Below are 25635 nucleotides of genomic sequence, written 5' to 3'. Positions count from 1 at the left end.
TCATTATACCACAGTGACTCAGCCCTCTTCCAGCCTCAGCTGCTAGACCCAAACAAGGCCCTTTTGTTTTGTCTAATGAACTTTATGGTGTATCACAGTACAAAACTTAGATGTGTTTATGTATGTGTGTATCCATGTAAACGTATATAATTTAAACCTTCATGGCTGTTGCCTGTATGTTCCAGGGTAAAGGGCATATAGGGGGCTTCAACCATATTTGTTGCTGGCCTGTGAATGGACACTGTTGGCTTACTCTTATCTTTTTGTATATCTTAAGTAATGAATTAAAGTATCAATAAAAGTCATACAAAATTTAACCAAACAATGCCCCAATATCTTAGAATATATCCAATGCCTGATTCATAATGGATAATCAGAACTTATTTAGTAAGTGACCCCTTAATTCATAGTGGGTTTAGTCATTATATCAATTATCACTCTGATTAATGACAAAAAGTACAGTGATCTTCAGTATAGCTGAATGTATACAATAAATTGTGTTACAGTGGGGCTTTATATATCTAGTATATAATTATAAAGTAATTAAATAAATTGCCTATAATTAGACTCTTCAGTCATATTTCATATAGTTTTTCTATCAATAGGTAGGAGATAAAAAGATTGCTTCTACCCTAAATCCTGGAGAATGAAAGTACAGATTGGCCGTTGACTGATCTAAACTAAACATAGTTTTATATAAATGTTCATATTATTATACCTAAGAGCAATGAAATGTTTTTGATACAAAACATAAATTCCTCTTTTACTGATTTCATGTAACAATATTATCCTTTGTATCAAATATCGGTATTTGGTTCTATACAATGCTACTTTGTTTTTCACTTATTCAGACTCTTATATCAGTGTACTCTGCATTCAATTAATTTTTCAACTTCTATAAATTTTCTTTTAATTATTTCACTAATGTGATAAGCTTAACCACTGATGTCTGAAGTACTAGCCCTTATCTTAGGTTTATTGGCTCACATATATTCCAGCACTAATGTTTCAAGTTGGGAAACCCTTGTCTTACACAAGGCCAAAGGCTCTATTTCACAACCAGTATTTTCACAAACGTGTACCAGAAGAGAAGTCCTGTGGGAGAATGCAATGGGCAAAGCAAATTCATCAAGGCTACTAGAAAAATAAGTCAAATTCACATGCTGTGTATTGATAAGGGAAAGAAAGTCAGACAGCATTTGATAACTATACTGTTTCTCTTCAGGTTATTTTAATTCAGATAATCTATATTCTTTTTAAAATTTTATTAAAGCTATCTTTCTTGATGGTAATAACTACTTAGCAAGAATAGTTAGTAGATAAAAAGATGATCAATTTTTGTAGGCCTATCACTAAATTTCAAACACATCTTTACATCCAGACTGACAAGCTGGTGGAAGACAGGAACACGCCAGGTGGCCTTTATTTATAGTTACCTTATTGGGGTGGAGCAGGAATGGGTAGTGACACTGCATGATTACTTTTTAAAACTTAATTTCTAAAACAATAGTCTAGTAATTTTATGTCACAGCTTTTCTTTCCAATATTCCTCACCATTTACATAATACATTTATAGGATGGGATTGATACTATGATGCTCACCATCAGGAGTTGTATAAGTCCTAGTCTAAGTAAAAGCAATCTGAAATGCTATAAATGGATTTAACTTCATCTACATCGCTTGAAAACATCTAACCACAGGTTTTTCATCCTTAGTAAAATCATTTTCTTTTAAAAATGTTATTTTTGATGATTATGATCTAGGGTAGTAATTACTAAAAAACAGCTAGGAAATCTAGTATTACCTTATTGTTAAGTATATGAAATCTATTAGAGAATGCTGGATCATTTCTACTTTTATAACCTCATAATAAATTATTGCCATAATACAAAACACCCTTTAACTATAAAATCCAAAGCATAAGACACAAACATATACAAACTATAAAGAATATTCAAAATGTAGGGAATTTTTAATATATAAAATGACCATTTTCTAAAATCTGTGTTTTTTACTTTGAAGCAAAACGACCTATTGACACAATGGGACTTATTGTATCAACACCTATTGACATTATTTTATTCACAGGCCAACCTCAAAAACATTTCCTTAAAAATAAGTGTTTTGCCCTCCAACACCTGGAGGGTGTAAACAAATCTCACTTCCTAGGGGGAGGTTCCTTTTCGTTCTTTTTTTTTTTTAGGACAGCAAGGCAGAGGCTTTTATCTAGAGAGAAAGCAAGAGGACCGAGCTCCTGACTGAGGCCAGGAGGGAACAAGAGAGCCCCCTCCTTCTAGTTCTTTAAAAGAAATCAACAGTTGTTATTTAAAAAAAAAAAAAAGTTGTTTGCTTTCTTCACTTCCTCTGTTCCTTTCTTTTAATTTTGTTTTTGTTATGCTTGTTTCTTTTTGAAAGTGGTATATAATTATTATCCTTGTCAAATAAGAGTAAGGTCATTTTTTTTTTTTTTTAGCCACACAAAAAGAAATGAAAAAAGAATCCCTGAAGTAAAGGAACAACAGCTAGAAAGGAAAGCCAACTAGATAAAAGATGTTCAAAACTTCCCAGAAAGGAAAATCCCAGGACCAGATGGCATCGCTGATGAATTCTATCAAATATTAGAAAAAGAAGAATACCAATTCTTTACAAATGCTTCCAAAAAACATAGAGGAACAGACCCACTTAATTCTTTGAGGCCAGTACTACCCTTATACCAAAATCACAGACAACACATGAAAATTACAGACTAATACCTCTTATAGATATAGATGCAAACACCTAAAAACAAAAACAAAACTAGCAGACTCAATCCAGAGAATCCAGCAACACATAAAAGGGATTACACAACATGACCAAGTTGTATGTATTCCAGGAACGGAAGATTAGTTTTAACACCCAAAAATCAGTTTGTGTAATATACTATATCATCAAAATAAAGTATGAAAACCCGCGTGATCATCTCAAATATGCAGATAAATCATTTGACAAAATCCAACATTATTTCATGACAGAAGCACTTCACGAACTAGGAACAGTAAGAAACATCCTGAACTAGAGAACACACATCTATGACAAACCACAGCTAACATCATACTTATTGGCAAAAGACTGAATGTTTTCTCCCTTTAATCAGAGAAAAGATAAGAATGTCTGTTCTCACCATTCCTAGTCAGTACTGTACTGGAGGCTCTAGCCAGGGCAGTTAGGCAAGAAAAATAAATAAAAAAGCATCCATATTGGAAAGAAAGAAGTAAAACTATCTCTATTCACAGATGACACAATCTTATATATAGAAAATCCTAAGGAAGATACTAACAAACTATTACAACTAATAAATTAGCTCAGCAAAGTTTCAGGGTATGAGATCAATACATAAAAAACAATTGTATTTCTACATGTCACCAATGTACAAATCTGTAAACTAACACAATTCCATTTACGATATCATCAAAAAGATGAAAATATTTAGGCATATATTTTACAAAAGCAGAAGACTTGTACTCTGAAAAATACACTGTTGAAAGAAATTAATGATCTGAAAAATTGAAAAGGCTTCCATGTTGATAGATCAGAAGATACAGTATTGTTAAGACAGCAATACTCCCCAAACTGTTCTACAGTTTTGATGCAATTCCTATCAAAATCCCATTTGCCTTTTTTGTAGAAATTGGCAAACTGATCCTTAAGTTCATATGGAAATTCAAGGGACCCAGGAAGGTCATACCAATCTTGGAACCAAACAAAATTGGAGGACTCACCCTTCCTAATTTCAAAATCTGCTATAAAGCTATGGTAATCAAAGACTCTGGTGCTGGCATAAGAATAGACACAGAAATCTGTGCAACAGAGTTGAGGGTTAGAAATAAACCCTTGTACTTATGGTCAGCTGATTTTTGATGAATAATTCAATGGGGAAGGGACAGTCTTTTCAACAAATGATGGGCAACTGGATACCCATATGCAAAAGAATCAAATTAGACCCTACCTTGCACCAGATATAAAATCTACCTCAAAACAGATCAAAGACTTAAATATAAGAGTTAAAACCATAGAATTCCATTTAGAAAACATAGATGTAAAATCTATCTCACCTTGAATTAGGCAGTGGCTTTTCAGATGACACCAAAAACACAAGCAACAAAATAAAAAGCAAAATAAGAAAAAATGGATTTCATCAAAATTAAAAACTTTTATTCTTTGAAGGGTATCATCAAAAAAGTGAAAAGACAATGCACAGAATGGGAGAAAATATTTGCATAGTATGTATCTGATAAGGAATTTGCATCCGGAGTATCTAAAAAACACCTGCAACTCAGTAATAAAAAGACAAACCCACACTAGAAATAACAAAGGAGCAAGCACAATAAATCTTTCTCCAAAGGAGATAAGCAAATGGCCAATAAGCACATGAAAAGATGCTCAACCTCATCAGCCATCAAGGAAATGCAAATCAAAACCAGGATTAAACACCATTTCACACCTACAGGTCTGGCTATAATAAAAAAGACGAGGCAATGACAAGTATGGTTGAGGAAGTTCCTGTTTCCTATATACTTGCTACAGGGGCAGAGGTTTGTTTTTTATATGTATAATTTCATTTAGTCCTACCTATGAACAACCTGTGGGGAAAGTGCTATGATCATCATCTTCCCCATTTAACAAGAAATTGACACTCAGAAACTTGCCCAGCTCACATAATTAAGAAGCATAATTAAACTCAAGTTATCTCTGATTCCAATGTTTATGTCCTCAACTGTTATGCTAGATAACTGTTCAAATTATAAATCTCACAATTATAATAAAGGTATATGTATTTATACATTTACACATAGTAAAATAATATTCATATTTGTGTTTTAAAACACAGAAATATGTAAAATGTTAACGGTGGTGAATTATGGGGGTTGATTTCTTGGTGACTTTCTGTGTCCAGAATTTCGTACACTGAGTGTGACAGAATCCAGACAGGAGTACCGTCTTTTTGAATAAGCCCACCCACCATCTCAGAGGAGCTCTAGGTTTCATCTTACGTAGGCTACAGGCATACTCCAGAGGACACATACTAGCAAGCCACCAGCCCACCTTTCCCAACCCCTCCCCTCAAAGAGCCCACCAAAAACCCTGGCCATAAAAGCCTCTTGGCCTGTTAGAGACCCCTTTCCTTTGTTCTGCTCACCAGAACAGGGGGGTCCCTCTCAGGTTCAACAATAAACTTGCTTGAACTGTAGAGTTTGCATCCCCTTTTCCTTTTATCAATCCCCTCTTCTCTTTCAGTGTGTTCTACTTTTGTAATAGAAAAATAAATATGTCCCTAAGACTTTCTTCAGTAAATAAATTAGGCAAAACAAAGAAAAAATACATATAAATGTGTTTTAAAATGTCTCAACATTTAAGCTTCACTCTAGAATAATAAATCAATCCACTTACAGATTTGATGAACATAAACTTTGATTAATGAACATAAACTTATCACACATACACACACACACAAAACCCAGCCTGTGTGCAAATTTAGTTCTAGCTAATAAGATTCAGCAACTATTGTTAACATCCATCATCTTTAAAAACTCTTTATTATTTGGTGACTTCTCTATATCCTCATTAGTCATGAACAAAGGCAAGTCCAACTCATAGTTTGGTGTATTGAATCAATTTTTTTGTTTCTATCATGTGAGATCTCAAGATTTCACATTGCTTTAGATTTAATTATTGCATAATTAACTGCAAGTCCAAAGTTAACATGTAGTTTGCTCTTAAATATATTGATTTCATTATGTTCAGTTAGTCAATTAAAAAAATATATATATATAAAGAGATAAAGCAGTATATATTTTTAAATATATTAGATAAAAATCACCATTTTTCTGAAAGTTAAATTCCCCAAGGGAACTAGTTAATTTCCAAATCTAACACCTTTTCAAGTAAATTCTCATTGCTACAATGGGATTACTTCAAATACAAAAGACTATTTTCCCTTGACAAGTTCACACTGCTGCTAGCATAAAATCCCTGATTAACAAAGTAAATGAATTCAATAGCCTAATATATTAACTTCAATTCTATTAATTATATTACCCATCTTCTATTACAAATCTATTTTAATTGCCAAGATTCAGGAAATTCTAATACAAAAAAAACCACTTGCAGTTCATTTTCTCTGCTAAGAAATAACATTTACACTGACAGTTTGACAGTATTGCTTCACAGATGCCCACTGTTTATTAAGAAAAAGCCACAGCTAAATAAAATTTGTTATGTGGTTGTATAAAAAACACTAAAATATTTGGGCTTGGATTTTATGTTGTTCAAAAATTCCCTTAACAACTGTTTAAACCAAAATTAGGACAACTAAGGCGTGTAAATGTCACCTTCTCAGGTAAAGCCCACCTGACCCCAGGTTTAAAACTGTAGCCACTGCCTTCCTGCCAGCCCCATCCACAACACGAATTCCCCTGCCCCGCGCCGGCAGCCCTTCTCCTCCTCTCCTGATCTCCTGTTCTCCTTGGCTCTACCCGACTTCAGCCACCAGGCGATGGTTTGTCTTTGACTTGGGTTTCATCTCTTTTGCTCCCAGCTGTTCCCTAGTACCTTCTGCCTGTGACACAGAAGGTGCTGTTGAATGACAATTTTACCAAAAGCTTAACAGTGGAAGCTATTGTTTTTGCCTGAGCTTAATTTGGTGACTTTATTATACAAATATGTGAGAAATGAAATGTTTAATTTTATAATTAAAAGTAAATCCTTAATTTTCACTCTGCTTAGAGCAGGACAACTTTTCCCAGTAGTCTCAACTGAGCCACACTAATGCCTCCACGGCTGAAGAGAGGCTTATATATATATCTAGGATAGTGGCTCAGAACCTGAAAATACAAAACAAAGCCAGGCAGAGAAAACGAAAAGATCTTAGATTTTACAGGGAAAAGGGACAGGGCGCTTTTTCCTTTCCTATATTCTTTGGGTCTTATATGACTCTTCTTATTCAGTTATTAATTATATCAATATTCTTCCTCATTGTGCTTACTAAGCATGCTTTACATCTATTATCTTATTTAGTTTTCACAACAACCATATGATTGGGATATTATTAACAATGTCGCTTTACAAATAGAAGATATTGAGATTTAGGTAACTTTCTAAAATATGCCAGGTGATAAGAGGTCTCTGGCATTTAAAGTTTGCATTCTTAAATACTACACAATATTGTTCCCTGATCTATCACGACAAATTACATAGTCGTGATGAATTATGAGAATTCATAGATTCCAACATCGGGATTATTACTGGCTAGCCCTGCTCATGTTATATGAAGCAGAGACCAAATACAAAAAGGTGAGACAATTTCTGTAAATTTTTCTAGTAATAAGTCCTAGTTATCTAAAATTATTAACAGTATCTTTTGATAGACTAGCCATACCAAAGAAACTTAAGGCTACAAAGTAGCTAAGCCAGTAACAGGGAAAAATCCGTAAGTTCACAACAACAAAAAGCTGCAAAAAATGTTATTTACTTATCAGAAGTTCTTCCTAATTGTAATAGTCATTTATTATGGAATTTGCATATATGGAAAAAAATACTGCTTTGTAAAAGAAAGTCTTTTCACATACCCCCTAAAAAGGTATACAACTCTGACAATTTGATAAGCAATGAATAAAATAGAAATGGCTTTCTGAAAACTGTAGGAAAAGAAAAATGTATCATGTTTATTTAATTTTACTTCTTGTCCTAAACCTGAAATGATATGTAATATCTAATGCATGATCTCATATGCACATCACCCCTACTGCCTTAGGATTTAGCACTTTCAAAAGATATCCCAATAGCCAAGATAAATATTTAAAAATCATGCAATCTTTTTCTACATGCATTTTGTAAATATCATTAGGATCAACATCTGTTTTCATCAGAAATTAATGATTAAAGTGAGAATTCTCTATGCCTGAAAAGGATATACATACTCTTTCAAATCAGACTTGTATATGCTAGATAAGTCCCATTAGTATAAGGCACTATTAAGACAGCCCTGATTTACTACAACTTTTCAAGTTCTTACCATGTTTGACACATTTAAGAGTCACAGCTGTTTTAAAAAAGAATTAACTACATTTCTAAATCTTTTCAAGCAAGACATTAAGAAGAAAGTATCATGTCCTCTAAGAATAAAAACTTCCAAAACTAGATGATCCCATAAGAACAAATTAAAAATTTCAGACACATAAAATTGGGGATTTTAAGCCCATCATTTATGCAAATAGAAAGCACTGACAGAAAGCAACAAAATGTGTGGATTTTTCTAGCCCTTACTTTCAGCACACAAAATAATCATGTATTAGACATTTGACAGACATCAATTTCATTCACTGGAAAACGGTTGATGTGCCTCTTAGATGTTTTTAACAAATGTGTATGTCAATTTCTGCCCTCCAATGTACAGTGAATAAGTTAATATTAACTCTTCTGAGCTATAAATTATATCAAATGTATGGTAGCTACTTACGGCTTTTTTTTTCAAACAGCCCCACATAGATAAACTTTTTGAGTTCTTTTATCTGCATTTTATAGTTTTTGTATCCTCAAATGTTTTTAGGCTAATTTCTGATTCGATCTAATTTATTATTCTCTCTGGGACTGCCCAAGTTTAACTACCACCACCTGCTACTGCTAAAAATATTTGTGGAAGGAAAACCATTAAAACAGCCTTATTGGAATTTTGTATAAAAAATGTAAATTGCCTCAGATAGCCTTTGAAAGGTACTGAATTGGGACATGAGTGTAGAGGGCACATGACATTTGCTTTAGCAAATTAGCAAATTCTTGCTTTGGGGACTTTAGTAATGTTCTAAAGTTCATGAGGAAATGACTACTGAACAAGTGAACTCTTCTGTATTTGTATTTGGAGTGAGAGCACCTGGCACAGGATCTAGAACCCAGTAGGTCCTTAATTAATGCATATGAATATTATCTGTATGCATGTGTGTGTGAGTATACATACTGTGTGTGTTTCACACAGTCACTCAAAGAACCTGAAGGATGCACATGGAACTGTTGATCCTGTCTAGGAAGTAGAGTATGAAGGGGATGAGGAATAAAAAGGACTATTATTTTTGTTTCACCTCTCTTCTGTATGAATTTTTTTAGGTCATGCTTGAATTATTTATATGTATAATTTTTATCTTGTTTTGTGTATCCAGAGACAACGTAAGCATGACAGATGATTTCCATTTCCACACTGTGTACTTGGGATGACTGTGTACCTGTCACTCACTCACTTGCCACAAGAAATGCTCAAAGGGAGCCGCTGCTCCTGGTGAAAGCTGCACAGAATACTACCTACCACTTTTTTCTGCCCTCATGTCATAGCCAAATAACATGGTTTTAAGTCATGCTTCAAAGTACTTACTCCATAGATTTCTTGACTGCTGGCAGTTGGTCACTTTTTGATTCATGGCACTACTTCTTAAGAGGACCCTAGCACATACAGTACCAGTGGAGCTGTGATCCAGGCTACATAACCTTTGTGCTAGGCTGGCTGCATTCCTGGACCTTGCCGGTGACTTTATTTTCTGCTTTAATAATGCATTCCAAAGGAGCAGCTGTCTAAAAAGCTTTATTTATGGTGGGTCCAAGTTTACGGCCTTGAAGGTCAGATAATGCCGCCCTTCTGTGGACCTTTGGCTTTTTTTTTTTTAAGTGATGGTTCACAACATATTTCTGGTTGTCTTGCAGGCAGCATACAGCTTGACTTCTCTGATTCAGTTTTCACTTCTCTATTCCATGTATCACTGTGTTGTACAAGTAGAATTATGTTAACCTTAAGTTGTGTAAAAATGACAAAACCTTACCTATGTACTGCACATTCATGTTTTAAATTGGTACATGACCCAGCAGCTAATATCCCTACAGTCATTCAACAAAATAATTTACAAAGTATCATATAACGTCCTGTTTCTTCCTATCTAAAGAACTCAGCACTGCTGATTTGGGTAAATATCCCACCCTTACCCCCAAAGTAGGGTGAAGTCTCTTGTCAATGTTTCTCATTAAAATGTTAAACGTAGTTACACAGGTGACTAAAACTGAGCCTATGTTTAATCATGCTTTATGCTGTTTTAAATATGTAACTAAGAAGGAAATCAACTTTTATATAACTGCCTTAAAATCATGAATTTCTCTGGGTAGCCAACTTGTAAACTGCCAAGAATTCAGACTTACTATTGAACTATTAAAACAACGCAAAAGCTAGTATTACTCACCACAAATATTTACTGGAAAGATTTTTGGTATAGGAAAGAAATGACTGACAACCAAGAGTCCTAAATCCTAGTCCTAGTTACTTCACTGAATTTAGGTAGTAAGTTATTTCACCTCTGGAGACCTCAATTTCCTCTTCTATAAAATGTGAGATTGGAGCTAGATGTCCTATAAATCTTTTAGCCCTAAAACCCTATTTTTAACATGTTAAGTACTCTGCTAAATAGAAGCCAGTAATACATTTTGTATTTTTTTGCAGAATCCAGAGTATACCATCAATAGTACCTAATTAATATTCACAGTATTCATGAGAAAACAAAAAGGTATTATGATGTGATATTTGAGTCAGGAACTGGGCAGCAACTTGTAGTCACAAAACTGTAGCATAATGAGGACAGTGATTCTAATGTCCTGTTTGTGATTTTAGTATTCTATTCACTATACTACTTTGTTGCTGTTTTATTATACTTAGAAAGCAATGTGTTTTAACCCTTCTCACCCTCAACCAGCCAATTTGCTAATGTACTCAAACCTATTCTGCTCAATTTCTTACTGCTTCAAGTCTTCACAGCATTCTCTTTCCCTTTCAGTTCTATCATTAGAATATTTGTAATGATACTTTTTCACCAATTTTCTAGGACCTGTCTTAAGAGATCTGTATGCAATGTTGGTCTCATTTACTACATAATTTCCATTAATTCTCTACATAAATTTCAACCACATACAGAAATGTCTGTCATTATCATCTCTACACTCATCAATATCTCCTTGGAGCTTGTATCTTTACACATATCCAATACATCCAAGTCATCAAGTAGTTGAAAAGGACATTAGAGATTCTCTGTACTATTTGCGATGATGGTTTTGAACCTTCCTCTCTCTGTGGCCTTTCTTGCATTCCCCTTTAGGACTGGCAAGCTCTTGGCACTTGAAATCAATGAATGAAATTGGCTTTCAAAGTTCTCCAGGATGTTGGTTTGAATGACCCTCCTGCATTTTTCCACTCTCAGCTTTGCTCAGCAGAATATCCACCTCTCGCTGTGTCTCCTACCTAAACTGTCTCATCAGAACAAAGTCCATCTGCTCCCACCTCCCTGCACAAATCTTCAGACTTGTCCCTAAAACTGGCAGACAGTGACACACATCTACTGTTAATTCAACACGCACAAGTGAGAAGCCACATGCTACTCCCTGTATCCAGCAGAGGATAACTGCCAGTCGATCCAGCCAGTAGCAGAGATGAGGGAGGCACTTTTTACCTAATACCAGTCACTCTCATCTCACAGTCTCTACGGGACTCTACCTCTACCAGAATATAATTAGGAGAAAACTGAAGACACTGAGCAATTTCCTTGTGCATGTAAAAAGCGCCATGAATACCCACGAGTTCGTGAGTCCTAAACCTCACAGAGCTAAAACAGTCAGTACACTTTTGGGGCAACACACTTTGTTAAAATAAATTCTGTACCATTTAGTATATAGTATCCTGAGCTTCCTTGTAGTGCACAGCCAGACCCTTCTCTCGAACCCCTATTGACCCATCAATTAATAAGTTCATGACTGGACCCCAAACGGTCCATAAGTTTCCTCTCCAGCACAGTAACCAGTCTCAATTACAACCAATTGGTGTCCAAAATCATGCCTCCTGCTGCCCTTTCATCCCTGTGACCAATTCATATTATAATTGAGATCTCTGCACCTCTTCATGTCTCTCGCCCATCCCACCCACCCCAACCCCTCTCCTAGACCTCCTGGGCATTGCCAGTGCCCCCTTTAGGAGCCAACAAGAGCCAGGGTATGCTTCTCTTGCCTTTCCCTCCTGTTCGTGGCAAACTCAAGGACCAGCCTTGGAATGCGCAGTCTCAGCAGCCAGCCAGCCAGCTCCTGTTCCTCCCTGTGCCCTAGACCGGAACTGGCCTGGAACACAGTGGGAGGAGATACCAGTGGCGACACTGGCAGGCCAGTATCCGAAGGCTGTGGCCACTCACCGGATTTCCCGGAGTTGCCTTCATGTGGTTACTTGTGGGAACTGCAGCTTCCCGAGGACTGCCTGAGACACCCAGAGAGCAGATGGGCCAGCTGGCTGACGGTTCACCACACCAACTATTACGTAATCTGAGTATTACCTCTGCAAAAAAGCATATGTAACCAAGCTACCTCTGGTTTTTGGCCACTCTTCTGACTCAGCCCTGGTACAGAGTAGACACTGTTGACCATGCCAAGGGGTGGGTCAGGTAGCCAACATGCCACCAAACTCCAAATTCCCACTGCATATTCAAGAGCCATTTTGCAGTGACTCCTCACTCAGAGTGTATTGCAACAGTAAGAACTTTTGAATCTACTATGTGCTTTAACAATGTGGGTTCTGACCTGGTAACGCCTTCTCACTATTTTTGTCCAAGACTTAACAGGTCAGCCCAACTTAGGGTGGGTGCAGTTTGGTAGAGGTGAAGAGCCCATACAAATGGAAGTGGACTCATGCTTATAGCAGAGAAACAAGACCTTTTTAATAAAAAACAGAGGGGGGCGGACCTTTACTAATAACATACTTGGTGACCTCATATCTCTGGCAAATGGAAATATTCACTTCCAGAGTGCAGTTCAGGTCCTGTGAACAGAGAGAGAAACATAACATGATTTCAGAAGAACCTCATCGTCCCCTGATAAATGCTGGTACATTTAGTAGGGGAACAAAAACAGAAAAACAAGCAACAGTGGTTCTCCCAGGGCAGGGCAGCCTTGTGCGCTGTGTAAAAGGGCAAACATTCCACTCATCTTTAATTCCCAGAGGCCCCCTTGATCCAAAGTTTTTGGTTTCTTATGACCTATAGATTGGACAGCTCAAACGACCCAGCTGATCCTGCCACATGATCTGGGAGACCAGGGAACAAAAGTCACTCTACCCTGAGAGATGTTCGACCCCAAATCCTCTGTAGCCCTCTGGTCACCAGTGAAACCAAAACCATCACATTTATTGACCAGGAGATGGTTAAATGTAAGCTACACGTGACCAAGGTCAGGGCCGCCTTGGAACAGCTCCCCTAGGGCAGTGAGCTGGGGGAGAAAAGGAGACCAACTATCAGAACTACCAGCTGAGTAAGCCCCCAAACAAGTCTGCTGCTGCTGCTCAGCCATGGCTGCTCAAGGCATTCAACAGGCCCAACAAGACGTTTGGTGACCTTTCAACTAACTGACAAGACGCCCACACATGCTTCCTTCTTTCTATTACTACTCCCACTGTTGGGTAGGCTCCCCTCTAAACAGTGCTACCCCAAAGTGTTATCCAAATTGATGCCAGTCCTCGAGCCATGGGCCACTCGTCCTCCCAAGAGGACAGAAATTGAGAGTTAAGTTTAAAAAAAACTTTCACAGCAATCTGAGAATAATTTTCATTTTTATAATATAATTTATATTCATGTATGTTGAAATAAAATCTTTGACTTGTATTCTTAAAAAATTTTCCATAAACTCACTTTTATTATACTTCACTAATGTATCAGACTGTAATAGATTGGAAATTTTTTAAAACTTATCTTTCATCACAAAAGTGATGAGAAGTCTGAAAAGCGCCTATCTAAAATGAACACAACTATGTCAGATTTCTGTGGGATCTCTTCGGTGATCCCCATTATCTGCAAGACAAAGTCTTCGTTCATTAACATTGTATTTGCAGGTTCTCCTTGATCTGGCCCCCGACTACTTCTCTACAGCAGAACTTTCCAACCGGTGCACCTGCCACTGGACAATGTAAAAATGCCTCGGCAAGGTGACAGATAGGGACCGCTGAGTGGAGTCCATGACAGATGGAGCTAGCCTTGGGAAGAGTGGCCTGGTCCATTTACTCTAGCAAACTCTAAAAATTTTGCTTTCTGTGTGTGTCATGATGTGGAAAAGAGAAGTACTGATGTCTGTCTAGAGTTATCTCCCACTACATTATACATGAAATTTTATGCTCCAACGATGGAAGAAAGCCTGCTTTCCCACCCATTCTCAAATCTGTATTTCCAGCTCAGATGTCTCCCTAAACTCTACACACACTATGTAGTCTACATCTCCATTCAGATGTCTAGAATGCATCTCAAACTTAACATGTCCCCAAACCCAACGCTTTTTTTCAAATGCGTGCGTCCAATAATACGTTTTCTCTTAAACTGCACCTTCATCTTTCTCTCACACCCATTATTTGATCTGTTCAGCAAGTTCTATCAGCTCTACCTCTAACCACGTCCCACCACTCCCACCTTTATCCCCTCACTGAAGGCCCAATCATCACTGGGCATATCACGAGAGCCACCTCACTAGTCCGTTTCCATTCTTGCCTCTCTAAAACTGGTTCTCAGGACAGCAGCCAGAACTTAAACACATGTCAGATCAGGTCACCCCTCACTCAGAACTCTCCAATTCCTTCCCATCTCAAGGAGTAAAGGCCTCCGTGGCTTCAGGAATTTACAAGGCCCATGTTACCTGGTTCCTTCTTTCCTCTTTTACTTTCTTCTACTGCTCCTGCCCTTTGCTCACAGGGCTCCGGCAAATGGACCTCCTGCTATTCCTTAACCCCTCCAAGCACAGCCTCACCTCCACAAAGCCCTCACGTGCAGAATCCTCTCTCTGGAATGCTCTTCCCTCACTGCTCTCTCTTTGCAATTCACTCACTCACTTTCTTCAGGTCTCTGTTCCAATGTTACCTTATCGGTTAGGCCTTTACTAATCACTCCAGGTGAGGTGGTGACCGTTCCTCTGAGCCCCACCCTCCCTGTCCCATTGATGCAGCTGTAGCCTTCTCCACAGCACTTATCACCTGACTTACTATAGACTTGTTTACTGGCTTAGGGTCAGCTTCCCTATGCTGACCATGGGAGGGCAGAGGCTTTCTCTATTTTGGTCACTGCGGTATCTCTACCACCTAGAACAATGCCTGACACATAGTAGTCATTCAAGAAATACTGCTGAATGAATAAATATATGCATGGATGAAATGCATTACTGTTTCCTGCCTCTGGGCCTCTGACCACTCAGTTGCTATTGCTTACAGGCCCTTTATCCTTATTTGTTTCCTTGCTAAAAACCCCACTTTTAGACTAGGCTTAGGCAACAGTTGTTCCGGGAAGCTTTCCCTGAACCTAATCCCCCACACCTCACTCAGTGACTACCAATCCATTAACTGAACAGTGGGAAACAAATCTAACGTTACAGTTCAGGCCGAAAACATTTTACTGCTTCCTTTCCCTGCTGCTTCATAGTTCTCAGTCACATTCCTCCAATCAGAAAACGCCATTCCATCCCTAATAACTAGAGATTCACCTGCTATTTTCCTTCCACACTGAGCACTTCTACTATGTAGCTGCACAGATTGTCCTAGGAGACAAAGCACATCTGACATACTTGGTAAAAACATAAAGCACTCTGATATGCACCAGGCAAGACAACTTAAGGAGGAAGCCTTGGTTGTCTTCCATACTTGACAGGTTTGCATGACTGCCCAACGCTGGCAATCTTCTTCCTGGACCTAATCAAAGTCAATCCTATCAAGTTCTCATTCCAACTTAAACCCATCAGGCATTTTACAATACTCTTAACTTCTGAGAACTCCAATTCTCTATACACCAGCCAAGCCCTGACAACCTGAAATAGAGTCACAGTGAACTGTGGCAAATGTCCCAAGCTTACACTGTCCTCTACCATCCCCCCCCCAATCAACTTTCACATCTTTTCAAAGACAAACAAAAGAAAACCTTTCTTCAAGGTAGGGAAGCCAGGAAGTTTCTAGTCCAATTCTGTACATAAAATCAGTCCATCCTACACAAAGAAACAATAGCTACAAGTAAAGCAAGCCTCCAGTGTTTGAGCACCATTCATGGCAATGGCCTAGTATCATCCTGGAATTCACCCTACTGTACTCAGTTCCATTTCAGATTCTGGCTCCCTTTGTTTCTGAATTTCCCACACCTTTGTTTCATATTTGTTGACTGAACTTATGTTTCCTCAGAATAATCTCTGGTGCTTTCTGAGACTTTTAGTTAAAATCCACTCTCTTTTTACGGCCGTGGGGCAGATGCTTACCTGAGCATCCTGGAGACCTACGATAGGATCTGAGCCTGCAGCAGGTTTAACACTAGAGCATCTATAAGGAGAGAAGTCATAGGACCAAACAGATTTCTTGAACATTCCACACAGTTTCCATACCACAGCAATTTATCATCTTGCTTAGAGTCTCAATGGCCAATTATTTAACTCATTAAAAATTGCTTTTTCCTCTGATTTCCCTTCTCCAAAGAATGCTACTTAATCTGCCTGCAGATAACCTCATTTTTCTATAAGTAAATTATTTCTAAATACAGTATTTCTTCTACTTTACTGTAAGAGTAGAAAATAAGAGTGGTGTTAAAAATTTAGAATACTATGATTTACAAAAACAAATGAGGTTCTATAACTGTATCTTAAGATATTACCAACTCTCTTGATCCTCCAACAGACGCCTTCTTCCCTTTTGTCTACTGAATCTTGTGACGACTCTGGCGCTCCCTATCATAGAAATAGGAAGTTGACATCCACTCAAACTCATGTTCCCATCTTGAAAAACTCATTTCACAGGAGCCTAGGCTGCAATTTACTAACAGTGTCACAAAATTACAGCTCAGCTGAGATCACACTGTCACATGACTATGACATTGAACATTATGTATGAAAAACAAGGGGAAAATTGTCTCCATGAAAACCAAAGGCAGCAGAGGAGGGCTCACTACTTTCATTATGCTTGACATTAAAACACAGTAAAAATGCTTTTTTTTTTTTCTTGTAAAGGAATGGTTTGTGTGGTCCGGCTAAGGCACCGCTCTTTGAAACTAATCATGTGAAATCTGCCAGTAAAAATGGGAACACCAGATCCATTGAACCTTCCCAACAGGCCATACAGCACAGGTGAAAAAACAGTGCCAACAGTTATGAAAGAAAGGCACCTGCATCATCACAAATTGTTTTGAGCTGTTCTACAACTTAACTCCTGAGTGCCTATGCTAATGGAGAATATGAATATAGTTGACAAATTTAATAATCAAAATATCAAACTTTATCCTTCTAGATCTCCCTTGGTATTTCTAAATGGTATAAAAATTAACTGGTCTGTTTCCTTCCTTCTCTGCATCTATATCCATAAGAGGTGAAATCATCAAAATGCAAAAAAAAAGTCACAGAATTTAGAGGTTAACACAAGAGCTATTTAAGCTGAAACATAGTTGTCTCATTTAACCCATCCAATAACCTTAATGGTATAGGATGAGAAGGTATTGTCTTCATTTAATTATGAGGAAAAGTTTCAGAAAATTAAGTGGCTTGCCCAAGCTGTAGTCAGCACTGCAACTTACCTTTAAATTACACAATTTCAAATTCTGTATTCTACCAGAAGTGTTTGGGGTGGGGGGGGTTTCTGTGCTTCACAATAATTCCTGGGTACCTTGAAGGATCAGTCTGGAACACAAACCTCAACTGTACTGTGAACTTCTCCAGTGTTAGGCAACCCACTAGATACTTCTTAATGAGACACATTTCATTTTCAGAAAATTTTGAATTAAATTAAAAATTAAGAACTACGAATCCAGTCAAATGCCGTCACCTTACACACAAAGGAACTGTAGGACAGAGAAGGAAATGCCTCACAAGTGTCTCTCAACTAGCTAGTGTAACAGTGCATTAGTTTGCTATGGCTGTGACAAAGTACCACAGACTGGGTGGCTTAAACAACAGACATTTATTTTCTCACAGCTGTGGAGGTTAGAGGTCTGAGATCAAGGTGTCGGCGGGGTTGGTTTCTTCCCAGGCCTCTCCCCTTGGCTGGTCATGGCCTTGCTCCGCCAGTGTCGTCACAGGGTCTTCCCTTTGTGTGTGTCTATGTCCTCATCTCCTCTTCTTATAAAGACACCGGGCATATTGGATTAGAGCCCATCCACATGACCTCATTTTATCTTAATACCTGTTTCAACGCCTATCTGCAAATAACATTCTGAGATACTGATGGGTAGGACCTCAAACACCTGAAATTTGAGGGGAATTCAGTCCATAACACTCCACTCTCTTGCCCCACAATTCATGTCCTTCTCATACACAACACAGGTTCACCCCATTCGAACAGCCTCCAAAATCTTCACTCATTCCAGCATCAACTTTAAGTCCAAAATCTTATCTAAATGTAATTTAAATCAGGTATGGGCGGAGTCAAAATACGATTAATCCTTAGACAAAATTCTTTTCCAGCTGTGAACCTGTGATCTAGACAAGTTATCTGCTTTCAAAACACCATTGGGACAGGCAAAGCACAGACGTTCCTGTTTGGAGACGGAACCATGCGAAAGAAGAGAGGGGTGATGGGTCCTGAGCAAGTTCTAAACCTTAACAAGGCAAATGCCATTGAATTGCAAGGCTGAAGAATAACCTTCCCGTGGCTCTGTGCTCCATCCTTCAGACCCACTGGGGAGGGACCTTGCCTTCCAGGCCCCCCAGTGGAGGAGCCCCACCCACTCGGGCTTGGGGCTCTGATCCCCTGGCGGCCAACCTCAGGGCCATTCTTCTTTCTTGGAAGACAACGTATGACCCCAGACAGACAGCTCTACTGACTTGCAGAATCCCAGGAGTCTGACAGCCTCCCTTCATTTCACTTTGTCTCCATCGCTTTCAGTCCAAGCTGGTTGTTTCTACTGGCATAACGCCATCTCTATTCCTGCTGAGACAACTTAACAGATCCATATATCACAGGCCCATAATCTCTTTAGAAAACGGATGCCTAGCAACAACTTTGATGTTGTCTCCATAACACACTTCCTAATTTTTCACAATATGTACAATCTGAGAATTTTCCAGATCTGCAAGTTTTGGTTCCTTTTTGCTTAACAATTCCTTCTTCAATTTATCTCTCTCCTCTTGCATTTCACTATGAGGAAAAATCAGGCCATGCCTTAACATTTTGCTTAGAAATTTCAGCTAAATATACAAGTCCATCAGTTTAAACTCTCTTTTTCCACAAAACACTGGAACACAATTTAGTGAAGTTCTCTGCCACTTTATCACAAGATCTCCTTTCTTCCAGTTTCCAATAACATGTTTTTCATTTCCACCTGAGACTTCACCAGAAGTACCTTTCGCATTTCTACAAACATTCTGTTCTGACCATACATGTGTATCTTGAGAACAGAAGCCTTCTTGACAGCTCTCTTCTTCTTCAGAGCCCTCACCACAATTACCTTTCACGTCTGCTTTTCTACCTGCAATCTCTCAAGGCAACCTTGGTGTTCTCTAACATGCACCTCAAAACTCTCCCAACTCCTGCCATACCCAGTTCTCAAGCTGTTCGACATGCAGGTATTGGTTAGAGAAGCATCCCACTTCCCCATTACCAAATCAGTGTTTGTTTGTCAAAGATACCGAGCACCACAGTTCAGGTGGCTTAAACAAGAGAAATTAATTTCTCACAATTATGAAGGTTGGAAGTCCAAGATCAAGGAGTCACAGGGTTGGTTTCTTCAAAGGTCTCTCTCCTTGGCTTGTAGATGGCTGTCTTCCGCCAGTGTCTTCACAAGGTCTTCCCTCTGTGTGTGTCTGTGTCCTCATCTCTTCTTCATATAAGGACACCACTCATATTGGATTAGGACCCAGCCATATGACCTTATTTTATCTTAATATCCTATATCCAAAAACAGTCACATTCTAGGTACTGGTGGTTAGAACTTTCAACACATGAATTTTGAGGAGATACAATTAAGCCCATAAATAGCTGGGACTACTCATATTCACTTACTGTATCCATTCTGAATATCACTCCTTCCAGCCACTGTGCTAGCTGATGACCAGGTAATGGTGGGCAAAACAGGTACAATCTCCAACTCAATATCTATGACTTAAAAACAATGGGAGGAAATAATCATATACTCTATAAAATAAAGTATATGAAAGCATGTATCATGTATTTGGGATCTCACTAAACCCTGTCACATCCAAAAAGGCTTCCTTGAAAGCTCTAATCTGAAGGATGAGTACAGAAGGGGTGTGTACACATGGAACTTTGCATGAAGAGGGAATCGAACAGCACATTCCAGGAACTGAGACAGTGGCCAGTAGGGCTGAAATACAGGAAGAAGAGTGATAAGACGTTAAGGTTGGATTAGAAGGGAAGGGCCACATCAGCCAGGGTCTTAAAAATCATAGTATGGTTTTTGTCTTTATTCTAACATTAAGAGGAAGCATCTGAAAGGTCACACATAATCATATTTTCATTTTACAAAGATCTCTCTGGCAAGGAGGGGGCACTTAAGGGCTCCTAAGGTGCTGGTAATATTTTGTTTCTTGAGCAGGGTTCTGGTTACATATGTTCCTTTTGTGAAAATATGTCCAACTACACACTTACAATGTAAGCACTTTCCTTAATGTAAATTATTCTTCCATCTGGTTAGATTGAGGAGAGAAAGGGTTAGAACAGAGCAAGTGTTGATGTGGGGAACCCGGTCTCAATTAAGAGGTGATAATTCAAACTAGAAAGATGGCAGTCAAAAATGGAGAGACTGCAGTTGATAGACTGACTATGAAGGGGGAAAAGAGGCACCCCAGGAGACCCCCAAGTTTCTGGCTTGCAGAAATAGTTGGATGGTAGATTCATTCACTGTGCAGGGAAATCCTGGAGATCCAGAGATGGGACAGAAGATCACAGGCTCAATTTTTCAGGCTTAAAAAAATTAGAAATGTCAGGTAGGCAGTTAAGGATGCAGGTGGGAACGCAGAGGTCAAGCCTAAGAAAATACAATTGGGGGTCAGTACTGTTACTAAGAGAAGCAGCGGATATAAAATACTTCAGCCAGTATTTAATGAGCACCGACAGTATTACAGGCAGTGGTGTAGACTCTGTGGCTGTAGCTATGAACACTAAGTTCTGAGAACTTGTACTCTCAGTCAGGAAGACTGCCCCCCCCCACCCAACAAATCTGTATTAAATAAGGTAACTTCAACTACTAAGTCCTTTGATGAAAACGCAACAGGACGACGTAAGAGTGACAGGGTAGGGTCACTTTAGATCGGAACAGGCAGGGAAGGCCTCCCTACAGGGGTGACGTTTGGTGGCAAGACCTGAATATTGAGAAAATCTCAGGCAGAGGAGGAATGGAAGAGAACAGCACTCCAGGAAGAGAAGAGCTAGAGTGTAAAGCAAGATCAAGGCCAGCATGTCTGAAGCAGGCGGAAAGGCCAATCCAGACGGACTAGAGCAAATGAGGGGTAGAGTGAGACAAGACTGAGAACCCAAGGACCAAATTATGCAGGCTTTAAGTGAGGAATTACGTAATTCACAGTGATTTTTAAAAATTTTAATTACTCTAGTTGCTCGGTAGATATAATTAAGAGTGGTAAAGATAAGAGTGAGGTGATGACCATGTTCAAGTGAGAAATGATGAACTCTAATGGGGAAAACTAATAGTTAGAAGATGATCTATCTAGAGCTGAAACTTAGGAATTCTAAAAAGCAAAGACCAAGAGGAAAACAAAGCAGCAAATGAAACAGAGAAACAAACAACACCATGACGTCAAGGAAAAGTATTTTAAGGAAAAAAGTGATCAAGAGTCCAATGTTTTTTTAATCATGTAAGATAAGAACTGAAAAATGCTCATTAATACAGAGGAACATTCTGGAGTCCTCAAAGTCTGTTTAGAATATTAGGGGCAGAAGCTAGAGTGGAATGGGTTGAATAATACAGTGAGAGTTGAGAGAAAAAAGGCAATGTGGTACACAGTTCTTTAGAGAAGTTTGGCTGTAAATAAGCTGTGTCAAAAAAAGGGACTTTTAGAGATAAGAGACTTGATCGTGTTTAAATGTGGATAGACTTAAGGATAGAGGCAAGACTGAAGTTACAGAGAGAAGGAATAACTGACAACAAAGAAAGATTTCTGGGATGGTACGAGATGCAACCCAGAGTACAGGTGAAGGCATTAACCTTGGATCAGAGGAGGCTACACTGCTGAAATGGAAGGGAGAGGAGAGGATGGATACAAATGGGGGTAGAATCCAGATCGCTGGACTCTCACGTGTTCTTTCCACTAAAATCATGCTATGGACATTTTGAAAAGTGTTCTAAGTGGTATGAAAAACTAATTAAAGAAAAGTTAAATTGAGATTAGTCAATACATATTATTTTTCAAGTAAAGTATAAATTATATGAAGATAATGCATCAATACCAGCTACTCTTTATTGCTAAATAAAGACATGTTCAAACTAAAAAGAGATCCAAGCATTTGACTTTTTAAAAAGTTACCCTGAAGATAACAGTTCTTTGGAAAACAGGTTTTGAAAAACAATTAAGAACTTCTTGTTGAATCACTTCAAGATTAGGATAAATACCTGAAGTACTTTTCTCAACCTGGGGATTGTTCCACCAAGTGTAGCAACAGGAAACAAGAGAATAATCTCTAAGTGATCAAAAAGAAATAATCAAAAGCCTCAAGGTATCTGTATTCTGTTTTCTAATTTTCTGTATTCCGGAATATAATTTCTTGATCATAAATCAAAAATCTAAACACTACTAGTGAGGTTCAAAATCTGGAACAAAGACCCCAATGGTGTTAGACACACCAAGCTGAATGGGTGAGCCTCCTTCTCTGCTGGTTTGGACATTCTCCACTAGCAAGTATTAAACACAACTAATTCACACCCCACCTCCATGTTTCCTAAATTACAAACTGCCCTGTAAAATTGCTGTGCTTAGAGCAATGTGTCCTTAACATCAAAAGGTTTTTGATCATTTTAGGGAGAAGATTAGGTCTAATACTCAACAAATATTTATTGATTCTTATTAAAGGACAAAGCTCCAAAGACAGAGTTGTGACTGAGGCAGACAAAGAAGACCCTGCTTTCGTGGCACGCACGGGTACAAAACAGTATTTCTTAACACAACACCCTGGACTCTAAAGTCTTTGAACAGCACAGGGAAGCTGGGGAGGAGAAATACCACTTTTGACCACTATTCCTATAGCTATTACAATTTTTCCCCAGAACTGAAAAAATTTTTTTCCTATTTAACTAATCAAAATGTCTAGCCCAGGCCTTCTATTACATTTCCTGTAAATACTTCAACTGACTTACATTTGAGACAAAACGTTTTAACCACATCTTTGCCCATGTTACATTGTATTATATTCCAGTAATCTCAATCCATCAAGTACTGCTTTCCAGTTTCCTGGACCAAAAACCATCTTAAACTATTCATGAAACCGTTGTTACTTCTTTCGTTTAGGCTTCTCCAGTCTAACTAAAATTCCACCTGTGATTTCACATTTAGAAACAAACAAAAAAACTACAAACTACTCTTAAAGAATTAAGAAAAACCAAACAAGATCCAGTTCTTCTATTTTTAAGCTAACTAAAACAAAGTAAGGCAAATAACAGTAAAAGTTCTTCTTTCTGTTCTTTAAGTTGTTTTCCTTGTAAAATCTAGTTAATTAATTCAATATATTATTTACATAGTAAACTTAAGCAACTAGCTTTTTTATTGTCCTTTAATTTTGAAAAATTGAACAACATAAAAGACACAGGATGCTAATTAGAAAGGAAAGAAACAATTCTTGAGAAAATCAGAAAACGTATGTCTTCCCATCACATCTACTGCCACCACTTTCCTCTTAGGTGGATCTTAGGAGGAAAATAAATCAAGACCCCTTACAAATTGTTGATCGTTTTAGGAAATACTGCCTCAAAATTAATCAGCAAAACAGAAGCAGCTTATGTAATTTAACAATCCATTTATTGAATACTACTCAAATGCTAAGCAAAACCAGAAAATATTAAAATAAATTTTAAACATTAAAGCACAAGAGCAAATGTAAAAATGCAACTGAAAAGATGTTGCTGAAACATGACTATTCATTATATCAATTTATATTTTGTAGAAAACCAACATTAAATGGTATATCTAACTCTCAATCTTGACTTTCAAAAACAGCATTCTAAATAAATGGCTACTTAACAGATTTTTTTCATTCAAAGGAACTTCGTTGATAAATCAACATACTTTCTCACCCTACAAATTCAGAAGTACTATAAAGATACACTTAACTCTTCCCTTTCTTTCCTACCTTGAAAAAAAACTAAATAATTTTTTAGATTAGTAACTCTGTGGTTCAAAAGATAAAATGGATATAGTGAGAAATCATGTCTGACCTAGATTTGAATCCCAGTTACCTATCTCCCTAGAGAAATTATGTCGTATATGTTGCTTAATGTCTGTTCCTCTTTATAAAACCCTTGTAGAATGGCTGTGAATTAGAGACTGTAACAATCCCATCTAGAATAGGGCCTGGCACTGACTGCCATAAATGGCAGCTACTTAAATGAACATTAAATTAAGGCTTGTCCCTATGAAACTCATTGCTCATTGTAGCAGCATTGCAGAATATGAAGAATCACTTGTAGAAGTTTAATTCAAAATAGCTATCAGCTCTCCTTTAAAATCATTCAGTTCTTTAATATAGGCAGATTGGAGAATCATGACCTAATAGTAAATTCCATAAAAGTGAATACCCAATTGCTACTTATCAACTAGTCTATCATCATGATGCCTAAGTACTGCAAAACAATTTTTTCCCTCAAATCCATACATGCAAGTATTACGCCATGTTTACGCCATGGGACTCGAACCAATGAGTAACATATTGACAGATCTTCAAAAATCTTTCCAAGTAACTTCATATCAAAGTTCTACCTAAACAACAAGTCAGGAAACCAACTGCAAAGCCATGGTCTATAAAACTTAACATGGTTAAATAAGGCTTATAGGAACAATGAGCTCAGTGGCACACGGAATGGTAAAAAGTTTACCTCCATTTTGTCAGTCACTTACCATCTCATCATCTTCATTAAAAATATTATGAAGTTACACGAGGATAGGTGAGCAGAAAATGGACAGAAGAAAAAGAAAACATGTACAGGAAAAAACTACAAAGGAAACAAGAAACATGATTTCTAGTATCACTAAGACAGTAGAAAACCAAAAAAGAAAAGGAGAAGGAAGAGGAAGAACCCACAACCCCTTCCCAAATCACATTTCCTTTCGTTTTGTTACACTAAAAAAATTAGAGTTCAGAATTACAACTGAAGAGACAGTAACAAAGTTATACACAATTATTATAATTACTGGTTGTAGATGAACTAACTCCAAGGGTAAAAACTTTAATTCTGTCTGTCCAATTTAAGAATGCAGTTAAAACAGCAGAACAAGAAAATAATCCAAATAAAGTGTATTTCAGTGGACTCTGCTGAACTTGAATACAATCTTAACCATAAATGAACAGATTATTCTTACTTTTCTTCTTTAGATAACTAATAAAGTTGAGAGGCAAAAAGTTCAATAGGTCATTTCAAAAC

General features: G+C 37.8%; 1 protein-coding gene across 8 annotated transcripts in view; it reads right to left on the bottom strand.

Moving 5' to 3' along the window:
* N4BP2L2 (NEDD4 binding protein 2 like 2) overlaps positions 1-25635 on the bottom strand; it is a 100648-nt gene that overhangs the window by 53310 nt on the left and 21703 nt on the right. Inside the window, exon 7 of one of the 8 annotated variants that reach the window (XM_057489728.1) lies at positions 20176-20355. The exons of 6 other annotated variants lie outside the window; for them this stretch is intronic. In XM_057489728.1, coding sequence (XP_057345711.1) covers positions 20253-20355 — 103 coding nt within the window. In that variant the 3' untranslated portion in view covers positions 20176-20252. Of the gene's footprint in view, positions 1-20175; positions 20356-20413; positions 25207-25635 lie in introns of those variants that run through there. One more of the 8 variants, XM_036905013.2, reaches the window with a different exon arrangement.

The sequence above is a fragment of the Manis pentadactyla genome, chromosome 2 (genome assembly GCF_030020395.1).
Source record: "Manis pentadactyla isolate mManPen7 chromosome 2, mManPen7.hap1, whole genome shotgun sequence".
Lineage (NCBI taxonomy): Eukaryota > Metazoa > Chordata > Mammalia > Pholidota > Manidae > Manis > Manis pentadactyla.
This window is presented reverse-complemented; position numbering and strand designations above follow the sequence as displayed.